This window comes from Eublepharis macularius, chromosome 8, assembly GCF_028583425.1.
Source record: "Eublepharis macularius isolate TG4126 chromosome 8, MPM_Emac_v1.0, whole genome shotgun sequence".
NCBI lineage: Eukaryota > Metazoa > Chordata > Lepidosauria > Squamata > Eublepharidae > Eublepharis > Eublepharis macularius.
This window is the reverse complement of record NC_072797.1, coordinates 87,450,916-87,469,549: the sequence shown is the minus strand read 5'-3', so window position 1 is coordinate 87,469,549 and position 18,634 is coordinate 87,450,916. Positions and strand designations below refer to the sequence as shown.

The 18,634-nt window shown below is 46.0% G+C and overlaps 1 protein-coding gene across 1 annotated transcript in view; it reads right to left on the bottom strand.

The window, feature by feature from the left end:
* Positions 1-18,634, bottom strand: part of CNTNAP4 (contactin associated protein family member 4) — a 358,424-nt gene that overhangs the window by 22,244 nt on the left and 317,546 nt on the right. The window contains exon 22 of the mRNA XM_054987581.1: positions 13,680-13,767. Coding sequence (XP_054843556.1) covers positions 13,680-13,767 — 88 coding nt within the window. The remainder of the gene's footprint in view (positions 1-13,679; positions 13,768-18,634) is intronic.

The following is an 18,634-nucleotide window of genomic DNA, read 5'->3' as shown; positions in this document are numbered from 1 at the left end:
GTCCATTATTAGTTATGTCTATAAGTCTTATAATATGTTTGGATTTCCAGGTTGTAAATGAATCTTTGTCAAAAGCTGATTCAAACCACTTTTGACCTGTAAAACAGGAGTAAGGGGATATAGATGGTGCCAACCGGGACCTATTTCTATCCCAGGTCTTCAATGCTGGAGCTAGTAGGATATGGCTTTTTGATCACTTTTGGGCAATCAGGCGCCATATTCCAAATAATTTCCTGTAACGTTCGGGGGGATGAATAATGCTGTTCTATGTCCTTCCAATCTGTACAGTAGTCAGGATGCAACATAAGAACCAGATAGGTAAGTTGGGTAGCTTTGTAATATAATTTAATATCAGGCATTCCCAAGCCTCCCTGATTGGTGTGACCTTTCATAATGGCAAATCCAACCCTTGGCTTCTCGCCTGCCCAGACAAATTTATTTCATAGTCTCTGCCACCTTTCCAAAGTTTGTGCTTTGATAGAGATGGGCAGTGCCATCCTGGCATCCACCTTACATCTAGGTGGAAGATAAAGAGCACTGAAGAGCTCATCTTGGAGTCAAAGGAAATAAAAGGGAGAGAACTTTCAAAAGTCCACCGATTCTCGGCTTCCACTCCAACAGCTGTGTGTTCATGCAAAAACGCTCTATCAAAGGCATCTTGATTCTTCTAGGCAAACAAAATTGCCTTTCAGAGTTTAGGTGGAGATGAAGGGCTGACTCTCTTCCAACGTTCGGTTCTTCTTGGTAGCTTAGATTCTCTCTGGAGGGATTTTGTAGGTGCAGTTTGTTCCACTGTAAGATTCAGAGTGTTCAGCCGTGTAGAGCCTTCATCCAAGTCTTTAGTAAAGAGGCGATTCCCTTCATGAAGCACGGAATGTCTGGAGGATAATCCAACCCATCTGTATTTCAAATTTGCTTTTTTTAAGTGCAGCTATAATTGGTTTAAGTTCTCTGCGCATTTTAAGCGTTTCCGCTGGAAGATCAGGGAAAACTTGAATTTCTTTGCTTTTATAAAGTAAATAGCCACATCTTTGGGCCTCTTTCAAAACCTTTTCTTTAGTTCTCACGTCTCTGAAAATCACTAAGATGTCTCTTGGTAAACGAGATTTATTTGCCCTGTTAGTGCCCAGGTGAAAGGCAGCTTCAACGTCCGGCGCAATCCCTTCTTCAAGCTTAAGTACTTCGGCAAGCCAGGACATCATAAATATAGGAAGAACTGTATTTTCCTCCTCATTCTCTGGAAGTCCCCTCAGTTTGAAATTTCTGGCTTTCAGTTTCGTTTCTAAATCCAGTACTTTTACTGACAGAGCTTCCTCTACCAACTGGGTTTGGTTTAATTCTTCTTGTACATTCAGCCCTAATTCCAGAGGTTTGTCTGCCATTTGGGCAACAGCAGGGAAAGAGTCCCGGATTTCCTTAAGTTGCTTTGTTATTGGTTCCAAGCAGCTATTTATTTTTTTGGCTAATTTTTCTGATATTGAGGCTATGATATTTGTTTCTAGCATTTGGATAGTTAGTAAACTACTGCCTTGTTAAAATTGCCATGCCGTCCTTCTGCTCCGCCATTTTGGAACTGTTTTCAGCGGGAACTTTACTGTCACTTTTAGCCTCTTCGGGGGTAAAATAGGATTTTACTGAAGTAGATTGGGTTTGGGGAGGTTTTGCCTTACTTACCCCTGTCTTTCCCATCATCACATGATGCTTTTATTGGGTTTCATCAGCATTTGAAGCGGGCCGGGATTGGAGACTTAGAAAGGAGCGTCCGCCATCTTCTGAATGTCACTCCGCCCCCCCCCCACAGATGCTTTTTCAAAAATATTTTGATGATTGTGCCTAAATGACTTCAGTTGCAACAATGGGCCTTTCATCAATGCATATATTTCATTACTGGAAATAACAGCCTTCTAAGGGTTCAGAATAGAGGTGGGCACGAACAGAAATACAAATGAAAAAAAGCCACAAACAGCCTAATCAGCTGTTCATGAGAAAGCTGTTTGTGAGGTGCAATTTTAAATGAACAAGTGGTCATTGCAAGCCTCGTTCATGCGTTCGTCTGCTGTTCGTGAAGCCAGAGAGTCAGGCACCTTCAATCAGTTCCCTTGGCAACTAAGGCAGAGACTGCCTAAACTCTGTCTGCACTCCTTCTGTGGCCCTGGAAACCCCAATCTAAGACTAATTTAGCTTGATGTGCAGGTTTTCCTTCCAAGTGTGGAGCTCCAAATTGGTTACATGGGAGCAAAGACCGGGGGAGAGGAGAGTGTTCTGTACCCATGGGAAATCCAATCTCATCCCTGTAAACCCTGTTAGGCAGTTCAGACGGTCAACCACAGACCTCCTGTTTTGCTCTATGGGACCTCTAGTTATAAAAGGAAGCATGCTCCAAGCTCTAGCTTTCAGTTTCAGCAGGCAGTGGAGTGGGAAAGAGCCGTTGCTAGTATTTGGGGAGACAGACAGGGAGAGTGCGTTGGAGCTGGGATTTTTTTGTGTGTAGTGGGATAGGGCTCTATCTCCTCTGGTTCCAGGGCTGCTGCCAGGCCCTGGGGCCAAGCTCAGTCATTACCATGGCTGAGGGCTCACATTATTATTAGTGCCTGATCTGGTCAGGTCTCTGGGAGTGCTGTGCTAGGGCTCTAGCTCCTCCCTCTGGTTCCAGGGCTGCTGCCAGGCCCTGGGGTCAAGCTCAGTGGGCCCCTCAGCTGAGGGCTCACAGTGTTCTCTCCTTTTATTTCCTCGTTAATTCTTGTGTGCTGGCACAATGAGGCTTTGGGCGGCGGCCAAGGGTGGTCATGGGGGGAAGTGCAAAGATTGTCCTGGTTACCCCATGGGAAGCAGTATTGGGTGGGGCTGGGGGGCAGCAGAAATTCCTGCTCCCGAAGATTCACCTGTGGGGGCTGTGGAGGAGGCCAAAGAGGTGTTGCCTCTAGAGGAAGAGGATATCCTTAAACTTTTTGTGGAGGAGGAGGAGGGGGAGGGATCCATGGAGGAATGGTTGGGGTCCGATGACACATCCATCCTATCCCCATCCCAAACTCTCATCGCTGTCCCTGCCTGCAGTCAACCCCTCACTCCGTCTTGCTTTACCAGCTCTGTGCTGCAGCCAGTAACCCTTAGTCCTCCCTCCCCAGGAACAGTTAGTGAGCTATGGTTCAAATCGTCTGTACAGAGGCACTTTTGGTCCCTTCTGAAAGACCCCCGTGTGGTGCGGTGCCATGTCTGTGATGACCCGAAGCACCTGTTATCGACGGTCCTGACCAGCCACCTGAAGACGCACCACCTGAGCCTGTGGTCTCTGTCCTTGGCCAGCGAAGCATCCGGCGGGGGGAGACAGAGGGCTACCAGATCCTCTGAGCTGGGATCAGTGGGAGGGTCACCTGAATCCACCCCAAGCAAGAAGCCTTGCCTCAAGGGTGCTGCCAGTGGGAGCAGAACAGGCAGGCAGGCCGCCCTTGGGGAGGTAGTTCCATTGGGGTAGGGGATAGTTCCATTGAAAAGGGTGAAGTCAAGGGCTCAGGAGGTGGGCGCTCGTGTGGTGGCGGAGACAATTGCCATACAAGGATTCTCCCTATTTTTCATGGACGGTGTGGGCTTCCGCAGGCTGCTTCAGCATTTCACCCCATGGTTCTCCATGCCATCATGGTGCACCATTGGCCATTGATTCCTGCCTGCCCTCTACCAGTGCATGTGAGACATGGTGCTCAGGGAGCTGTCGGCTGCCAAAGGCCATACTGTACACTTCACGGTAGACCTCTGGAGTGGCTGCCATCATAACTATCTTGCCATCACCACCCACTGGTGGCAACCAGAGGACCTCCGCCACCCCAGGCCAAGATCTGGAACCCAGAAAAAGGTGCCCTGCTTGATACTGGGCTACAGGGCAGTTCTTCTCCAGGCCCAGGGAATACATGAGGTCCAAACTGGGAAGAACATCGCCACCACTGTAAAGGCAGCTCTGAGGGAGTGGATGGCTGTGGGAGGGGGGAGGGTTTGTCTGTGGCTTCATGGTGACGGATGCGGGAAGCAACATGTTGGCAGCCCTGAAAGAGGTATCCCTCCCGGGCCTGGTGTGCATGGCGCACAAGCTGCACCTGGTGATGAGGCTCGGGGGCAAGCCAAGGGACAGCTGGGATGTGGGAACTTTGTGGACATGCAATCTGCTGGACAGCTGCGGGCACATTACTTCCTGCGTCTCATGCACTATCAACTCTTCACACGAGGTGTTCCAGAGGCAGGGGGAGGGTGGACCCCAAGCACCAACTCTTCTAGGACCTTCCCACCCCCTCTGGAACTCCACCTACGACATGATATGTTGTCTGGTGGAGCAGAAGGGCCCATTGCAGGACATCCTGTCATTTTTGTACATTCTCAGGAAGGGAGAGGAGTTGAACCTCAGCTCCATGGAATGGAGAGTCCTTGCCCAGATGTTCCAGATACTGAAACCCTTTAAGGAGGCCACCGAGCTCCTGTGCTCCTACAAGGCCAGCCTGGGTCAGGTCATCCCCCTTGTACTTGGCCAAGGAGCTTGAGCATGAGAAAGAGCCGCTCCCCAGCAACCGGGACTTTGTGTGGAGGATCCAGGCATGCATGGCCATGCGCTTGCATCCTCTGTGCTATGAGGTTCTGTACCAAATGGCCTCCCTCTGTGACCCCCAGATCAAGGGCAGCATCACCATGTGGTTGGGTCAGATGCAGTGCTGGAAAAAGGAGCTATGCGCAGCAGTGCTCCATTTCCTGACAGAGAAGGCAGGATGGAGGGAATTGGGCAGGGGCGAGGGGCAGGCCACGGAGGAGGAGGAAAGAGAGCCACGCCTGGAGAGACCCACCCAAATGGCCTCATTTGATCCCTGGGCCTTGTCAGTGGGATGTGTGGTTGGCCACAGCACAGTGGGCACATCTCTCGCAGTGGAGGACTCGGTAGGGGCCATGGTGCACGAGTACCTTGTAGAGCCCACCAAGCCCCCCTCATTCCAACCTGTTGGAGTATTGGGCGAGTAAATCTGCCATATGGCTGGATCTGTCCATCGTGGCAACCAACATTTTGTCCTGCCCTCCCACCAGCATGCAGAGTGAGCGGGTGTGCTCCCACCTGGGAGACATCTATCAAGGTCAACCTCAACCTATCTGGGTATCCCTCCATGGACCTGTACCTACCTGGGCTCTGAGCCATCCCAGTCTACTGCAATTCTAGGCCAAACTCAGTGGGCTCTAGCCCCCCTCAGTTCTTGGGGCTGCTTCCATGGCTGGTAACCCTTTGCCTTCCTCTCCCAGACAAGTTCCCATGCCCTCTTTCAACCTCTCCCTCTCTGGATGGCAGCAATACAACCCTTCCCCACAACTTGTCCTGCCCATTGCATCCTGTCCTAGACAAGTTCCTGGTCTCTCTTTCAACCTCTCCCACTTTGGATGGAACTAGTACGACCCTTTCCAACGATCTCTCCTGTCCTGCCCATCCCATCCTTTCTGCGAAGGCAGGAAGGTGGGTGCTGTCAGCTTCCACCATTTTTGGGCATGAGGGGCACCTCAAAGGCTTTTGATGATATGGTTGTGCTACATGGTGCAGCCCTATCCATGGGCACCAGCTGTTCCCCCTGTGCATGGGGAGAATGGGTCCCATGACTCACTTCATTTCTGCGAAGGCAGGAAGATGAGTGATGTTGGCAGCAGTCTCCAGCAACACAGGAGGGGCAGACAAGCCTCTCCAGCAGCAGTCTGCGCACTCCTTCAAGGTGGATATTGGGGTCCTCCATCCCGGTCCCACTGCGCAATGTGGCCAGGAAGCCTCTGTCCTCCTCTCCCAGAAAAGTACCCAGTCCCTCTTTTGACCTCTCCCTATCTGGAATGCCCTGACCCCTCCCAACAACCTCTCCTGTCCTGTCCCTCCTGTCCTTTCCGTGAAGGCAGGAAGGTGAATGATGCTGGTGACAGCCTCCACTTCGACACATGAGGGGCGGACAAGCCTCTCCCAGAGCAGTCTGTGCAATCCAACACAGTGGATGTTGGGGTCCTCCAAATCCTGCTCCACAATGCCAGGAAGCCTCTGTCCTCCTCTCCCAGAAAAGTACCCAGTCCCTCTTTCGATCTCTCCCTCTCTGGAACCACCCCAACCCTGCCCTGCGACCTCTCCTGTCATGTCCATCCTGTCCATTCCACAAAGGCAGGAAAGAGGGTAATGCTGGCAACAGCCTACACTACTTACTGCCTGATCAGGTGAGGTGTCTCTGAGCGGTGTGGATTCCATGGAACTGTCATCTTCTGTAGGGTGCAGATGCTGAATAGACTGCCATGTCTGTGAAGGCAGGTTGGTGGGTGATGCAGGGGGCAGCCCACAGCTCCCCTTGAGGGCACCTACTTGTCTGCCCACAATCCCTTTCCTAGGGGAACCAATGCCTTCCTATGATGTGGGGGAAGGCATCCTCCACTGCCTCAATAGCTAGCACATGAGCCTCCGCTTCTACATGTTAGGGGCAGGCCTCACCTCCCACCCTTGGTTCTTTCCTTCCAACTTTCTAATGACAGAATAACGCAGATATTTGTGCCATACACCTGTCTCCCCAATATCCCTGTATATGGTATATGTCTCTCCTGTCAATCCAATACAGGTATTCAATGTATCCACGCATCCCTTTATCCTATACTTTCATCCCATAGAGCTATGCACCTGTCTATTGAGAAACCTTTCTATATCATACCTTTATACCAAGGCAGAAAGTAGCCTCTGGGAAGCCTGGTGGGCAGGCATATGGGGGGGTGCCACTGGCAAGTGGCCACACCCCCTGCCCCCTAGAGAGGAGGCAGCATGCCACCACCTTCCCAAGCCCGCCAGGCCCGGCAGCCGTCGACGTGACCCACCTTCTGGCCTACACCAGAAATACCAAGTTCTCTGAGGCCTGGCGGGTGGGCACATCGGGAGTGCTGCCCATGAGTGGCCACAAACCCCTCCCCCTAGAGGGAAGGCAGCACACCATCATGGCTACCTTGGCATCACGGGTGGCAACAAGAGGATCTCCACTGCCCTAGGGCAAGAACTGGCACCCTGAAAAAGAGTGCAATTCTTGACACCGGGCTACAGGGTAGTTCTTCTCCAGGCCTGTGGGATGGATGATGTCCATACTGGGAAGAACATCGCCACTACCATAAAGACGGCTCTGAGGAACTAGATGGCCAGGGGGAAGGGTTTGTCCGTGGCTTCATGGTGATGGACGTGGGAAGCAACATGTTGACAGCCCTGAAAGATGCATCCCTCCCAGGCCTGGTGTGCATGGTGCACAAGCTGCACCTGGTCATGAGGGACATTCTCAGGCTAGGGAGCAAGCCGAGGGACATCTGGGATGAGGGAAGGCAGGATGGAGGGAACCGGGCAGGGGCAAGGGGCAGACGGTGGAGAAGGAAGAAGAGAAGGAGGGGGAGGAGGTGGGAAGAGAGCCACGCCAGGAGAGACCCACCGAAATGGGACCACTTGATCTCTGGTCCTCGGCTGTGAGCTGTATGGTTGGCTGAAACACAGTGGGCACGTCTCTCACTGTGGAGAACTCAGCGGGGGCCATGGTGCAAGAGTACCTTGTGGAGCTCACCGAGCCACCACCCCCAGTCCACCCCGTTGGAGTATTGGGTGAGTAAATCTGCCATATGGCCGGACATGTCCATCGTGGCAACCAACATCCTGTCCTGCCCTCCCACCATCATGCAGAGTGGGTGTTCTCCCACCTGGGAGACCTCTGTCCCCACCGCGAATGTCTGCACTTGGACCTAGTGGACATGTTGACCTTCATTAAGGTCAACCTCCACCTGCTTGGATATCCCTCCTTGGACCTGGACCTACCTGGGCTCTGAGCCATCCCAGTCTACTGTGGTTCATCCAAAGGATTTTGAGCTGTTGAGTTTCTCTTTTGAAGGCCATTTCTACATGGACAGAGCATTGCCCATGGGGTGCTCTATTTCCTGTGTGGTCTTTGAAAGTTTCAGGTCCTTCCTTGAATGGGCATTGTGTCACCGGCTTCATTGTTGGGACACTGTTCATTACCTGGATGATTTCCTTCTTTTGGGGTCTTCTGTAACCGGCCAATGCACCTGGCTCTTGGAAGTCTTCATTAAACTAGCAGCACAATTGGGGGTCCCTTGGGCCCACAAAAAGACTGAGAGCCCTGCCACTGCCCTCACTTTTCTGGGCATCAAGCTGTACACTGTCCGTCAAACCTCCAGGTTGCCACTGGAAAAATTAGCCAACCTCAAGGCGTGGCTTGCCTCGTTTAAAGAGTGGCATAGAGTTTCTATGATTGAGTTACAGCAGCTTGTAGGCCACTTAAACTTCGCTTGCAGAGTTGTGGCACCTGGGCGGGCTTTCCTAAGGTGTCTCTGTGACGCCATGGGAAAATTAAGGCTTCCCCACCACTGGTTCAGGATAGATGACGGGATCAGGGAGGACCTTATGGTTTGGGATGGATTTTTACAGGCTTTTAATGGTGTCTCCTTTTGGAGGGATGATCTTTTGCTGGAAGCGGAGTTGCAGGTGCACTTGGATGCTTCAGGCTCTCTTGGCTTTGGGGTGTTCTTCCAAGGGCTGTGGTGTGCCAAGCAGCCATCAGACTGGGTTTAGCAGGGCCTTAGTAGGGACCTCATTTTTCTTGAGTTTTTTTCCTCTTAGTTGCAGTATTCCTATGGGGACGGGACCTTGCCAATCACATCGTACACTTCTGGTGTGACAATCTGGCAGTAGTTCATGTTGTGAACACCCTTACCTCTAAATCATGAAGGGTCATGAGGCTGGTTAGAGCTTTCACTCTTCGCTGCTTGAAATTGAACATTGTGTTCATGGCCAAACATGTCCCAGGGCTGGATAATGGTGTGGTGGATGCTTTGCCTTGCCTACAAATGGAGCAATTTCATCACCTTGCCCCAGAGTCCATCCTGATGCCTGCCCAGATGCCCCAGGAAATATGGCTGCTTGGAAGGTTGAAGCCTACAGGGCTATCTAGCTAGCCATTGCCCCCAGCACACAGAGGTCCTATGATCATGCAGTGAGGCAGTTTTCAGGGTTTAGGAACGAGCAGGGTCTGCGACAGGTATGATCAATCCCGGTTGATCACCTTATGCAGTTTTGTGTTCAACTGAGGGCTAGAGGCTTAGCGATAAATCAATTAGAAGACAGCTGGCAGCATTAGCATTAGCCAGTAAAGCCCACGGGTTTGCGGAAACCACTGGAGATTTCCTTCTTAGGAAAATGTTAGATGGTTGGTCCTGAGAGACAGCCAGACCAAGGGATGATAGGGAGCCTATGACTCCAGCCGTCCTCAGTGGCCTTAATGTGCAGTTCTTGTTATAAAGCGACTCTATTTCATGTAGCTGTACTGATGGCCTTTTGGGGCGCACTTAGAATAAGTGAATTGGTGGCTCATTCTATTAAGGATGAGTCATGTAGGGCCTTAATGGCCTTGGATGTAAAATTTGTTGGGATAATGTTACTTTAAAGATTAGGTGTTCTAAGATGGATTAGTTAGAGTGGGGGGTTGTTATCCAGCTGGGTCCTTGTGAGGACATAGATTTGTGCCCAGTCTCGGCTCTGAAGCAATATATTGCACTTAGGGGAGATGGCAGGGGGTTATTATTTCAGTTCAGTTTAAGTACCAGTTCTGGACAGTTACTGGACGGGCTCTGACCAGATTGGGTCTGCAAAATGTTAAATTCGGCACCCATTTCTTCCATATTGGGGCAGCCTCGACAGCTGCAGCCATGGGTTACCCTAATCAGGTTATCCATCGGGTGGGCTGGTGGAGATCCCAGGCTTATCGTTTGTACATTCGCCCAATGAGTGCTGGGTCCAAAGCTTATCATTCATTTGCCCACTGGGTGCTGGGAACTGACTTGTTTTTTCCTCAGGTGCTGTGTTTTGCCGTGGAAGGTTGCAGATCCTTATATGTGGACACAGCATTTTTTTTGGGCAGCCCACCAAGCCAAGAGGGCAGCGATCGGGTCCCAGCTTGGGTTAAGTGTGTGGGCCACCGTTGAGTGGCAGGGCTGCTGGGGCCTAAGGTGGCCAGGGCTGCTGCCTTTGCTGTTTGAGAGGAGGAGTGGCCCTCCACCTGACATACTGGTCATTTATCTGGGAGATAATGACCTTGGGCTTGTAAAGGGTAAAGCACTTACTTTGTAGGCACAGGCTGACTTGCAGTGGATTAGCAAGCAGTGGCCTGGCATCTTAATTATTTGGTCTGAGATACTTCAGTCCCAGGTATGGTGTGAAGCTTTGGACTCCAAAGAGATAAAAGAGGCTAGGCACAGGGCCAATAGGGCCCACCTGTACCACTGATTAGGCCCTTGCCAGGTTTTAGTTGTTGCAGTTAATGTTGTTACCAAATAAACAATGTACCTTTATTACCAAAGCCTTGAGTCTGCCTCTTTATTCCAACTGGAGGGGGGCAATATGGCCCCCACCTGGCCGGCAGTCAGAGGCTTGAGGCCAGAGGCTGCATGTGCTGCCACGGAGAATGAGTGGCAGCATTCTCTCAGCCTCGTAGGGTCACGTGGTAGGGGCAAGACTAGGTGCCTTAAAAGGCTGCCCTGCCCTCAGTAACAGCACTTGCTGCCTTGTGCTCAGCCCACCCACCTGCTCTGTTGCAGTGCAGGTTTAGACCAGTTGCCGTTTGGGGGCCAAGTAGGATTTTTTTCTTTTTTTCCTGATTGGCATTGGGAAGGAAGTTTTTTGCCTACCTTGTACTGCTTGCTGGAGCTGTGGCTATTGGCTAGGGTGGTGCTGATATAGGACAATATTGGCAGAATTTAGTTGGGGGGATGTGAGCGGGATGGTGAGTACCTTTGGCACATCCTCATTGGTGGGGATATTAGGGACCTGTCAGGATCAGCTGGCATGCTTTATGGTGGCCAGTTGAGAGGGCAGGCTGCCTGGTGGGATCCCCTGGACAAGTCCTTCCCTCATGCTCCACAGTGGGGGTGCTTGGAGCTTTAAGGGGGAAACCATCTGCCAGGCCAGCCAGATCCCAGCCATGCATTTGGATGGCTCTCATTTGCGGCAGCGGGTCTCACCTAGACAGGTCAAGGCGGGGTCCAGGAGTGATCCCAGGGCTTGGCCTGTACCACTGGTTAGGCCTTTGCCAGGTTTTAGTTGTTGCAATTAATGTTGTTGCCAAATAAACAGTGGCCCTTTATTACCCAAGCCTTGTGTCTGCCTCTTTATTCTGACTAGGGGAGGGCGGGGGGGGGGGGACAAATGACAGATGCTTAAGAACCACCTAATACCAGAAATTTACTGATTGACAAACATATCTACATGCCTCCTGTCTGCATTCTGCTGCTGTAGCATGGCAGTTATGTAGTTGGTCTGCAAATCAGCACTCTGCTGGTTTGAATCCCACTAGTTCCATGAGCTCAGTAGGTGGCCCCTGTTCCCCAATTGTATTAAACTATATTTGGAAAGGAGATCAAAAAAATTCCTCTATTTAGATACCAGTAACATTAAAAATAATCAATTCATTGGTTCTTCATCCCAGGGACAATTTTTGTAGCATGTTTCGTGTTCAAGCCAATGAAGCTTTTTGTAGATAACTTTAGCATGTAGAATGCAAAACCTTAGGGTATATCAAGTCAATTATCTCCATCCACTCTCATAGCATAATCTGATTCATAGTTGATTAGGGAACTCTTGATAATATTAAGAGAAGAGCATTAAAGCTGCATTTTTCTGGAGCACTGGACTAAACTTTCCTGCTGAGAGTATTTTCCTGAAGCTGATTTAGTATAGGGATAGTTCAAACAGAGAGGCCTTTTTAAAATTGTCTTTAAAGACACAGGTAGGGAAAACTCCATACTTGGCAAGAAGATCTTTAGTGTCTAAGATTTGCCTTGGAAGATTGGCAGGATGAAAAGTAAGAATAACCCATTCAGTCTTTGAGAAGCCAGGCAAAGAATAGGTTGAAACAAGATCAATTAATCTTATTGATAGGCCTAATAAATAGCTTAGCTGGTTCCTAGCTCTCCACTTGGTTCTCCAAGAGAGAAATAGATTATTTTATGGAAAGATATGTACTAAAATTTTATTAGGTTCCAAGGAGAGAGCCATTGTAGGCTGCATTTTTTTTAATTACCAGTTTCTAAATAAGATGTAGCTGTCTTAGTTAAAACATAAGGTTTCATAGCTATCCTTCGATATACTGATTGTAAGGTATTTAGGTTCTAGCTCATTGTTTTTAATGTGCTAAAAATATTTTGAAGAGTTTCTGCTGCTAACATTGTATGGGAAGCTAATATATTGTGTATATTATTCTACTGTACCTTCAGCCATGGTGCAGCTAGAATTTGGACTCCCACAGATTTCAACAATAGCATGGTATCATGCTATCAAGTTTAGATTATTACTTTGTGAACCTAATGCTCTACCATCCCATACTGCAATAAGTAACAACTGACTCCTGGTTGGGAACTTGGCTCTGCCCAATTGACTTAAAGCTTGCTATACTAAATTTCAGGGATCCACTGAGAAAATTTCTGTTAACTATATGAAATCAATTACTTAAAAAATATTGGGCTATGCTAAAACTCCAAGCAGATTGGAAATGCTCTTCTATTTACTTCCATTTATCTTAGCAGAAAATGTTTGAGCTGTCCAAATAGTTTTTTATTTAACAATTCTAAAATATCGTTGCTCTTTCCTGTTATTTAGATGCAAAGCATTACCTTCAGCTGAGATGAAGGGCTGTTTTAGTAGAACCCCTCCCAAGAAAGTTTCTGTACTTAATGTAAAGGTCAAGTTCACTAGTTGCCCATATCCTTTTTTAGTTGCACCTGTTATATCTCACTTCGTAACCAGTATATCACTCCCTGGACTGACTAGCTACAGAACATTTCAGAAAAAACAGAAATTAAAGATCTTACTGTCAGACAAGATAAAAAGTGCACATGTGATTTAGCCATATTTACCTATGCAGTTATATGTTACTTATAAAATACTTCAATGTATGGCTTATAGGCTGTTAAGTTGCAAGGAAAACTGATATTAAAGCTGTATTGAAGTTTATAACTTTAGTACAGACTCATTTATAGTTTGTAGCAACTAAACATCAGAGACAAATCTATCTTTTCACTAATATATATATATATATATACACCCACCCACACCCACACACACTATGAGGAACCATGATGTACTCTAACTGTTCTTATTACAAGAGAATATCACTGTAATGTGATATGATTGTCATTGTGTTGGGTCTTGCTGAATCAAATTCCTGGTCACCATCTATAAATTAATTCATTTGAATGTTGAACTTCTGTGATGACATTCTCAATTCTGCATTGTTCAAAAAGAAAGAAAATGTGCAGTTTAGGCAACTGATTAGTGACTAATTCATTATCTTTACCTATGATTTGAGTGCAATTTAGCCTTTTCTTTGTTAGACTGTATTGAAAATGCCATGTTTCATTATGCCTGATTGCAAAACGGAAAAGATAAGTATGAAATTATTTTTAATGGAATCCACTTGCTCATCTTGCTAGAAGCACTTACCAGTGATTATCAATACACTCTGACAAGAATGAAGCTTACACCTTGATTGTCACTCACTGCCTAATCAAATGCTGAAAAGAAATGTTTTTCAACAAGATTAGGGTTATTTTTTACATGATGTGATGACATTTATGATTCATGTTTGGGGGGGATGCAGCACTGTACTTACCTAAGATCTTGCCAAGTACAAGTTGTTTGATTGCATTGAACTGTATATCTGAAGACAGTCTGAATTTCATTCTTTCATTCTGGTTAACCTTCACAATTGTTCAGCAAGACACAAAAAGTAACATAATGGAAGACAGTTCAATAGGGATGCACAGCAAAAAGAAAGGGTCAAAGAGAGGCAAGGAGATAACAACAAAAAAACTAGTTAATAGCATCATAAAATTTAAGAAAGCAACACTCAAATATTGTGTCAACTTAGTAAATACCTTTTTTGTACATACTTATTGTGTCTAAGACAGTGTTTAAGCAATAAACAGCTTGTATTATAATGTGTTCAGATTGTTCCTTTTTATTCATTTGTAAGTACAGTATAATTGCAAGCTTGAACTGCTTTCTTACCAAATATATCTCAGAAAGACCTTCAGAACTGAAACAATTAAATACTATGCTATGAGAGTTCAGCATCATTACATACTTTGCTTGCCTTAAAATGCTGATGGCAGTATATCTGTCTGCTCCTCCAACTCATAGTTCTCTATATATTGAATTGTGACATTTGCACAATATTTAATGCTACTGCATTTAGGTATGATTTATGCAACCTAATTTTCCAATTCTGTCAGAAAATTGTGTAACAAGCTAGATGTAAAAACATTTTCAGGGGACTTTTTCATTAATCTAGTAGGAGTACAAATTCCATTCAAGTAAGTAGATGTCTCAAGTAGTGATACATTTTAAAATCAGATACAACCGATCTATATTTTCTTTCAAAATAAATGTCATAAAATGTATGCTCACTCCTCAGCTCTAATAAAATAAAAGTTAACTGCACATAGTAGGTTTCTGGGCACATGTGCAAACTGTTCAGAGATGTGGGGTACATGTTTGTTATTTCTGTTTCACTATGGTGACTGGCCTGTCTGGTTTGGCAAACAATGCCTGGGAAAAGCCAAGGCTCAACGCTCTGAATAATGTTCTTTTTTGGACTGGGAAAGAATGTGTGCATATTTATTTATCTGTATGAGCATTCATGCCCTTGAAAATAAAAGCTAGTAATGCAATCTATGTACCTATCCCACCCATCCTGCAAGGACCTCAGAGTACATGGTTTTCCCTTCTCCATTTTATCTTCACAAGAAGATAGATTAGGCAGATAGAATGTCTAGTCCATAATCACCTGGAAAGTTTCATAGAAACTCAGAGATTTGAACCCAGATCTCCCATTATCTAATTCAAATTTCTAACACCTGCACAACACTGGAACTCCAATAATACCTACTCTGCACAACAATGGCTTGTCATTTCAATCACATTTTTTAAAAATCTGTTTTTCTTTGAACAGCACTCTAAGACTTTCAAGTACCCTTAAAAAAAATCTCGGGAGTGCAATTGACTAGAACAAAAACGCCCCAAGAGCCCATGCACCAATTCTGTGTCAAGGCACACTAAAATGCCACAAGAAAATGGCTAATGTGCTGCAAGGGGGGGGAGTATTATTTATATAGCAACTTAATTGTGCATAGAGCTTTATAGAATACAAGTTCCTTACCAAGGAGATTTCAGTCCAAAAACTGAGAGAAGGGATGCAGTCAACAAAGAGGGAAGTGAAAATGGTCACAAGCAGGGGGATGATAGGTATTAATTTCAACTACATATACAAAAGATTCAGTTCAGTAACAAAAGGGGACTAAGAGGTTGCACCCCAAAGCTCCATGGAAAAGGGACAGGTGGGAAATGAGGGAAGTGAGAAGGTTGGTCTGGGACTGGGAGGAAGATCCAGGCATAAACAATGACAGAATTCATGTTACATTAACAAAATTAAATATAATTTAAATTAATTAGTCAAACCCAAATTGCCATTCCTCAAATGAGTTTTCAGTTACATGTATGCTTACCAGGGGTCATTTCGTAGAAAAAGAGCTGCAGGAACTCATTAGCATAACTCATTAGCATATACCACACCCCTTGATCAGGCCAAAATGGGCGAGATTTGGCTGCTGCCAGATGGGGGAGTGTCCATTTTGGGCATGTTTTGGCCAGGATTGGGCCCCAAATGGCCCAGATCGGGTCAGTGCTGGGCAGGGAGGGGTCCTCCACCAGGCACCAACCCATTCCTGGCAGTTTTGTTCCTGATCCAAACCAAAACGGGCCCCAACTAGGCAAAAATGGCCATGTGGGCCCTGTTTGGGCCCAGATCAGGGTCAAAACAGCCAGGAAGAGGTCAGTTCCGGGCAGGGGAAGGTTCCCCCACTGGGGAAGATTCCCCCGTGGGGCCACCTGACTTGGGGGAACTGCCGGAACGCCGTTCTGGTTCATTCCCCCTCGAAATGAGCCCTGATGCTTATATTCCTTCCATAATTTTGTCAACTTTTGGTGAATGCAAAATTACAATGCCATCAAGAGTCAAAAATAATAAATTTGGACTTCCGGTTGGGGATTATGGTGGTCTGACGTGATCCAGGGAGCTGGATCATCCGAGGTGCTGTTTTTTGGCTGGCGAGGTGCCTCGACCACCCGCAGCCCCCTGATTTCAGGTAGAAATCAGGCAAGAACACTTAGTGGCCCTAAGAGCAAGTGATCTCAGCAAGGGGAGTTTCTGAATTAAGGATTCTCCTCTCAGCCTTGAGGTCCCCTCCTAGAAGGGTGGCAAATATCTCTGCAGCAGCTTTTGGAGCCATTAAATTGGCACAGGACCATCATGCCCCAAGCCTCAGAAATGCATTTAAGCAGATTTGAACAAAAGAAACAGTGAGTACAACCCAAAAGGAGTTTAAGAAGTAGAGATTACTATCTCCCCTAAAGGACTGAATTGCTAACCAAAGACCGACAAATAAGGAGTTTAAGAGACAGAGACCCAAGCGGAAAGAAGTTATAAAGAGGTGGAAAGTAAAATTGTGACTTTTGAATTTGGAAAAAGGCTAAAAAGACTGAAAAGAGAATATTGTTTTGCATACCTACGGTTGGGGAGATAGCAACGGGAAGGGGAGGATCGTGGTAAGCAGCCGAAGAATCGCGAGAAGCAGCTTGTTTACAGTACCAGTGAGAAGCAACTAGAGCAGCAGGGGATGGGTCAGGAAAAAGCAGAAGAAAAACAATGCATGGAAGAGGAATAGGAAACCCGGTGAAGGACACTTACCATAGAAAAGAGATAGCTGACATCACTACCATAGAGAAAGTTCGCCTGGCTTTTTGAAGACAGAGTGAAGCGTGAGTCACCATTTTGAGTGAGGGCAGAATTATCGGATATACAATTGAGAAAAAGACGCCTGGCATTTTGGAAGAGGGCAATTTTTTTTTTCATTTTATCTGCATCTTGTTGCAAATTATTGAGCTTAAGTTAATTAAGTGAGTTTAAAGTAATGTTGAGACAATGGAGTTGAGGAAGAGAGCAGATTCATGGGGAGCAAAGGTAAGCCCAATGACATCGTCAAAAAAAGATAAAGACTGGCAAATTGCCATTGAGAATTTGGATAAAAAAATAACAGAAGGTAATAAAGAGACTCAGGAAATGGTGCAGAAATTACAACAAAATGGTGCAGAAATTACAACAAAATTTAATGAACGAGATTAGAGATGTTATTAAAAAAGAAGTGGCGGAGGTAAAGAAGGATATTGATGAATTAAGGATGGAGCTTCAAGTGACACAGCAAAAGGTACAAGATGTAGAAAAGAAGATGGAAGTCTTAAAAGTGGATACGACCGGTGTGTGTGATGGGATGGTGGTGATGGAATGCAAAGCAATGGGAAAACAACTGCGTTTTAGGGGTATTCCGGAGAAAATGGGTGGAGTAACCCTGAAGCAAATGGCAGAAATAATAGCAGAATTTTTAGAACAAAAGGAAGATGAGGTGATGACATATTTGGATGTAGCATATAGAGTTACTTCAAAATATGCACAACAAAAGGACTTGCCAAGAGATGTTATTGTCCAGCTGACAACTAAAAGAATGAAGGAGGAAATTATTAGAAACCATTTTGAGTCCCCATTGGAGATTGGAGGGACAAAGATTCGGATAATGAGAGAATTACCGAGGAAGGTCTTGCAAGAGCAGAAAAAATATAGGGATTTAACGCAGAAATTGAAATCTATGAATATCATATATAGATGGGAGCTACCTGAGGGTTTGAGCTTTGAATTTCAGTCTGCGAGACAGGTGATTAAATCAAAATATGCAATGGATGTGTTTTTGATGGACAATGAAAAAGACTTTCCAAGTTCAAGTAAATCCTAAATATGGAATACAAATTAATATCGTGGAATGTAAATGGACTAAATTCACCCTCTAAAAGACAAGCAGCATTTCATTGGTTGGCCAAGCAAAGATGTAATTTGATTTGTTTACAAGAAACCCATATAAGAGATCAAGATGTAAAATATTTAGTTAATAAAAAATTGGGAAAACAATTTGCAGCAGCAACAAAGCAAAAAAAGAGGCGAATTGTAATTTATATTAGAGAAGACCTGCAACCAAAATTAATTGTTTCTGATAAAGATGGTAGATACCTGGCAGTAGAATTTCAATATAACGCTAAGAAAGCGCTGATAGTGGGAATCTATGCACCAAATGGATCCAAAGAGCAATTTTTTAAGGAAGTAATGAGTCAAATGGAACAATGGACTTATGAACAAGTAATTTTGACTGGAGATTTGAATGGAGTTGTGGATTTACAAATGGATAAAAAAACAGCTGTGAGCAAAAATAAAATGGGGAAACTGCCAAAGTCTTTTTTCAAATTACAAAAGCAAGAAAATTTGAAAGATGTTTGGAGGAAGTATAACCTTAAGACTAAACAAGACTACTTTTCAGTGAGCCACCAGTCGTTTTCAAGAATAGATATGATCTGGGCATCTAAAGAATTGGCAGTAGCCACAAAGGAAATAGATATTCTACCAAAAATTAGCTCAGATCATAATCCGGTGATGTGGAGATTTGGAGGGAAATGTAAAAAATGGAG